Here is a 4,653-nt window from a genome sequence, read left to right on the forward strand (position 1 = left end):
CGAAAAAGTCTAAATGCAGGAAGTGTTGTTTCCTTTTTCTTTTCTTTTGGCTTTTAGTGCTAAATACATAAACTTGCTTCATGAATCGTAATCTATTGAGTATTGCCTCAATCTCATAGGTTTCATCTATATCAATATCGTTTTACTTGGACCAATTCATCTCCTGTGCTTCAATATCAAAACTTACTCATGATAATAATAGACAGATCTAAAATTTGAACATTGTAGTTTCAGTTTCGAATTCTATCCCATCAAATTTAATTATTGGGTTCGAAATCTATTGTTTGCATTTATTTAGTGAATCCAAAATTGCTGGGTTCGAATGAAACCTTGAATTATGGGGGGAAACCAGAAATAGCCTAATTTACAAATGGTAATTGAAAAATAGCCACAGTTTTAAAAGTAACCGAAATTTAGCTATTTTTTTATGTAAAGATAAAATCCAAATCCGAAAATATTCCAGCATAATATGTTGGAGTTCAAATTTTTTACATACGAGATTCCAGCATAATGTGCTTGAGTTCTAACATAATATGCTGGAAGTTTATATGCAGGAGCTCCAAAATCCAGAATATTATGCTGGAACTTTCTGTATTTCAGCTAAAATAGTGGCTATTTTTTAATGACTTTGCAAACATTAGCTATTTTTCAATTACCAGTCCGAAAACTGGCTAGGCCATGCTATTTTCACTGAATTACGATCTACATTTGGCGCTGATGATAGGAAACCGAAGTAGTAAAAACCATACACTCACTGAAATATATACTGCAACTCGATATATATATATATGAACAGTTAACAAAGTAGTTGAAACCATACACTCACTGAACATTATAACTTCTTTTACATAAAGGTGAAGGAATCACATAAATTCCTTTGCCATGTAATAGATCTATTTTGCGTGATCTTTTTATTCACGCAAAATGTACTCCACTTCATAAAAAACATTAACCTGAAAACAGTCCGACCAATAAAGTTATCCTACAAAATATTACAACAAATTGCCTCTGCTCTCAAGTACTTCCACTTTGGATAACTGGACCCATTATAACCCAAAAGAATCGCATTTCCAGCAGCAGATAGTTACATTAAATCCAATATTGGGTACAAATTACAATACCTAAGGAATAAAAAAACCACAAAATCTAGTAACAATAACTTACTAGAGTTAGTGGATGAGGGGGGTGGCTGTCTGTGAGAAATCACAGTTCAAAGGATTCAAAGGACTCTTGTCTGAATTTTGGTAAAGAAGATTCATAGCATATGCGGCATGGAATGCCACAGTATTTGACTCAAAACAAGCACCCCCAGGTTGAATTGCACTGCATAGTCGATATTTGATTGCAACTGGGCATCTGATACATCTGCCTTGGATACACTTTTTGTCTTAGGCGACGAGGAAGGTACCGGAGTTTTTGGCAATGAGGAAGTTGCCGGAGTTTCTGGCGATGAGGGAGGCATTGAAGTTTTTGGCAATGAGGGAGTCACCGGAGTTTCTGGCAATGAGGGAGTCACTGGAGTTTTTGGAGACGAAGGAGGCATCGAAGTGTTTGAGGGAGTTACTGGAGTTTTTGGCATTGGATCCTTCAAAGACAAAAACTCCTCTTAGACCTTAATAATCACAAAAATCAAGAAACTACAATAACAACAACTACGCCTCAAGTCCAAACAAGTTGCAATCAGCTATATGAATCTTCGTTGTTCCATTTCGCTCCATTTGAGCTCGTCTCAATCCAATATTTTACAAAATAGTAAAAATTAAAAAGAGCTAGAAGTCCTCCATATTTTCTACTAGCATATAAATCTTTGACATCACCAAAAGACTCCTGCAAAATACTGGACCTAAAACTTAATCCAAACTAATTGGTGTCATGTATAGGTCTTTTCATTTCATTGCGCCCTATTGTTGCTAGGTCTGCATGGTTTCCAAGAGATTACACCTATAGATCGATACAAATTTTACAAGAAACCTATATTGAAAAATGATATAATGTAGTTTTTGTAGTGACTTTCTTACCTGGCTGTTAGCCTTAGAAAGTCCAGCATCATAAGTCATTGTTAAATCAGGCTTGAAAAGTCCAAAGGACCTTTCAGAAGTTGGTCCTGGTTTCAAATTCTCATCATACAAAGCAAAGAGATAGGTATCCACTGATATGCCAGGCATCAATGGAGTTCCAACCATTGACCTCAGGTGAGAAATCAAATTGCCATTGTATGCCTTTGCATTCTCAATACTTGGCCCAACCTCATTGCTGTCTCCCTTATAAGGCCATCCTGTTTCAGCAATTACAATCTCTACCTCCTTGAATCCCAGGGCATTAAGCGCTGATCTTACAGCATCCACCTGCATACAGCCAAATTAATTAGGTTCTTGATTCTCAAACATGGCCACAAATACCACTTTCATATCAAGGTGAATGACATGATTCGAATTACAAGAGTTGTATTGCTTAGTTTTTGAAGTTTTTTAAAGATTTCTACTCACAATACGCCAACTTCTGATATATATGTCCAAACATAATTTCAACTTTCAAAAACTATTTTTCATCTCATTCTCAAAATTTCTATTTTTCAAGTTTCAACCAAATCTATGTCCAAAAACGCTAGCTAAACTTGTTTATAGACTAAATCATACACTTATTCTCACATTACCAAGTTACTAACTCGAAAAAAGAAAAGAAAAGAAACGAAAAAAACAAGTAAATATCCCATCTAATGCAAGTGTAATGACAAGAAGTAAACTTTAACATCATTTAGTCGGCATCATTTATAAAAATCATTTGCTTTTATTATGTTCTGTTCTTAGCTAAAGTTCACATAAATTCCAAAAACTTGGAAGTCTTTCTTTTAGAAAACGTCCCCGTTCATCTCAATCTTTTTAATAAAAAAATAAATCAGTCATTGTAGTGTCGCGCGATCACGTTATATTGACTTACAACAACACATAACTTTGCATATTACCTTGGAAACCATGTAATAAATCGATATAACCCGTTTAAAACACTGTCAGTATATACAACCTAAACTCATACATATAAAATGGACAAGAGTAAGAAAAAAGGTAACCTGAGCGTCGAACATGCTGGTGTACTTAATATTGGTACCAGCATCAAATCGTCCAGAATTAGGTTGAAACAAACAAAAAGCCAAGGTATCAGGTCTAGGATCACTCTGATAAGCGAAATAAGGATAAGGATTAACTGCAAAAGGAGAACCAGTAGCTTTATTGAACTCCAATAATCCTTTCAACAAATCAGTAATACTCGGGTCGAAACTTCCAGAAGATGGCGGCTCCGATTGCTTCAACACAGCCATAGCATGGACCGTAGATACCTTAATTTTACCTCCAATTGAAGCATCATTGAGGGCATTTTGGAGATTTTGCATCGCTGGCAACAAATTTGTCATCAGATTTTGATCCTTTGATAACATAACCTCATTTCCGACGTTGATGACTATGATTTTACTGGCTGGATAAAATGGAAGTACTTTTGAACTAAGCCATCCTTTGGCGAAGTTCGGGTCGGAGGCCATAGGCGGAATATCGCCGTTGGCTACTCCGATCATGATTCCGACGCCGGTATTTGCTAACGCTTTGATGATTACCGGGTCGGATCCGTATAACCGGACTTTCTCAATTGAAGTGGATTGTAATAGCTTTGCTGTTGCCTCCGGTGCCGGGAGATTATCCGCAATTTGGCCATAATTTATACCGATAAATGACTCTGATTCTGCAATATTAGCAATATAATTAGTAAACAAACTTGGAAAGGAAAAAAAAAATAGTATATAATTTTGCTCAGTAACAAGCCAGGAATTTTTGAACATTAGCATATTAGCATATGAGTAATTCTAATAAGAGGATTTGAAAAAAAAATGCAAAAATCTCAACACCAATTTTTTTTGCATGTGATAAGCAATTTTTGAACTCCTTTGCACAAACTAAATTATTTTCTTATGTTGAACGAATTTAACAATTTATATATTAGCGAAAAATGCTCTATTTGAGCAATATAATTTTTCGATGCACGTACCAACGAGATAAATTATTTAGTATTGAAATAGTACGAACTTGAGTAGCACGAAATGAACATAAAAGAATCATATAGCTAACTCTAACTTATTTGGGATCGAGATATAATCAGTTTGTGAATAGAACGAAGTGAATAAAAATGCATATTTTAAGGAGTTAAAAAAAGCTTACCTGCGAATAGGGCGAGATGAAAAAAGCAGAGAAAGAAGAAGGAAGAAGTCTGAAGTAGATTAGCCATGGCAGAAAGAGGCTTATTGTATATATTCTATGCTTTTGGAGGGAGATAATGATTTGTATATAAAGAGGGAAAGTGTAAAATTCTACCGTTCAAGTTTTGAAATTCTATACCACGGCTGATTGCACGTGAGTTGCAGACATTTATAGAGGAAACGGTTCAAGTTCAATTATTGAGTTAGAAATTCCGTGGGAATTAATCAATATTTTAAAAAGGTGAAAATAGTCAAGATTTTAAAATCAATGGATGCCAGTATGAGATTTGCATAAAGGCCAGATTCAATGTTTACTTTCCTAATCAGTATACATAAATTATATACTATTAATTAGACACAGTTAATTATATTTATATTATACATGAATTATATATATATTATATATTTGA

At 34.6% G+C, this 4,653-nt stretch overlaps 1 protein-coding gene across 1 annotated transcript; it reads right to left on the reverse strand.

The window, feature by feature from the left end:
- Window positions 1-805: 805 nt before the first annotated feature.
- On the reverse strand, window positions 806-4,388 carry LOC104211292 (glucan endo-1,3-beta-glucosidase 7-like). The gene is made up of 4 exons (XM_009760330.2): window positions 4,206-4,388; window positions 3,068-3,732; window positions 2,019-2,345; window positions 806-1,585 (listed from the first exon to the last, which is right to left on the reverse strand). The coding sequence occupies exons 1-4, from the start codon at window positions 4,270-4,272 to the stop codon at window positions 1,256-1,258; spliced, it is 1,389 nt and encodes a 462-aa protein (XP_009758632.1). The 5' UTR covers window positions 4,273-4,388; the 3' UTR covers window positions 806-1,255.
- Between the last annotated feature and the right edge of the window lie 265 nt (window positions 4,389-4,653).

This window comes from Nicotiana sylvestris, chromosome 4 (genome assembly GCF_000393655.2).
Source record: "Nicotiana sylvestris chromosome 4, ASM39365v2, whole genome shotgun sequence".
Taxonomy (NCBI): domain Eukaryota; kingdom Viridiplantae; phylum Streptophyta; class Magnoliopsida; order Solanales; family Solanaceae; genus Nicotiana; species Nicotiana sylvestris.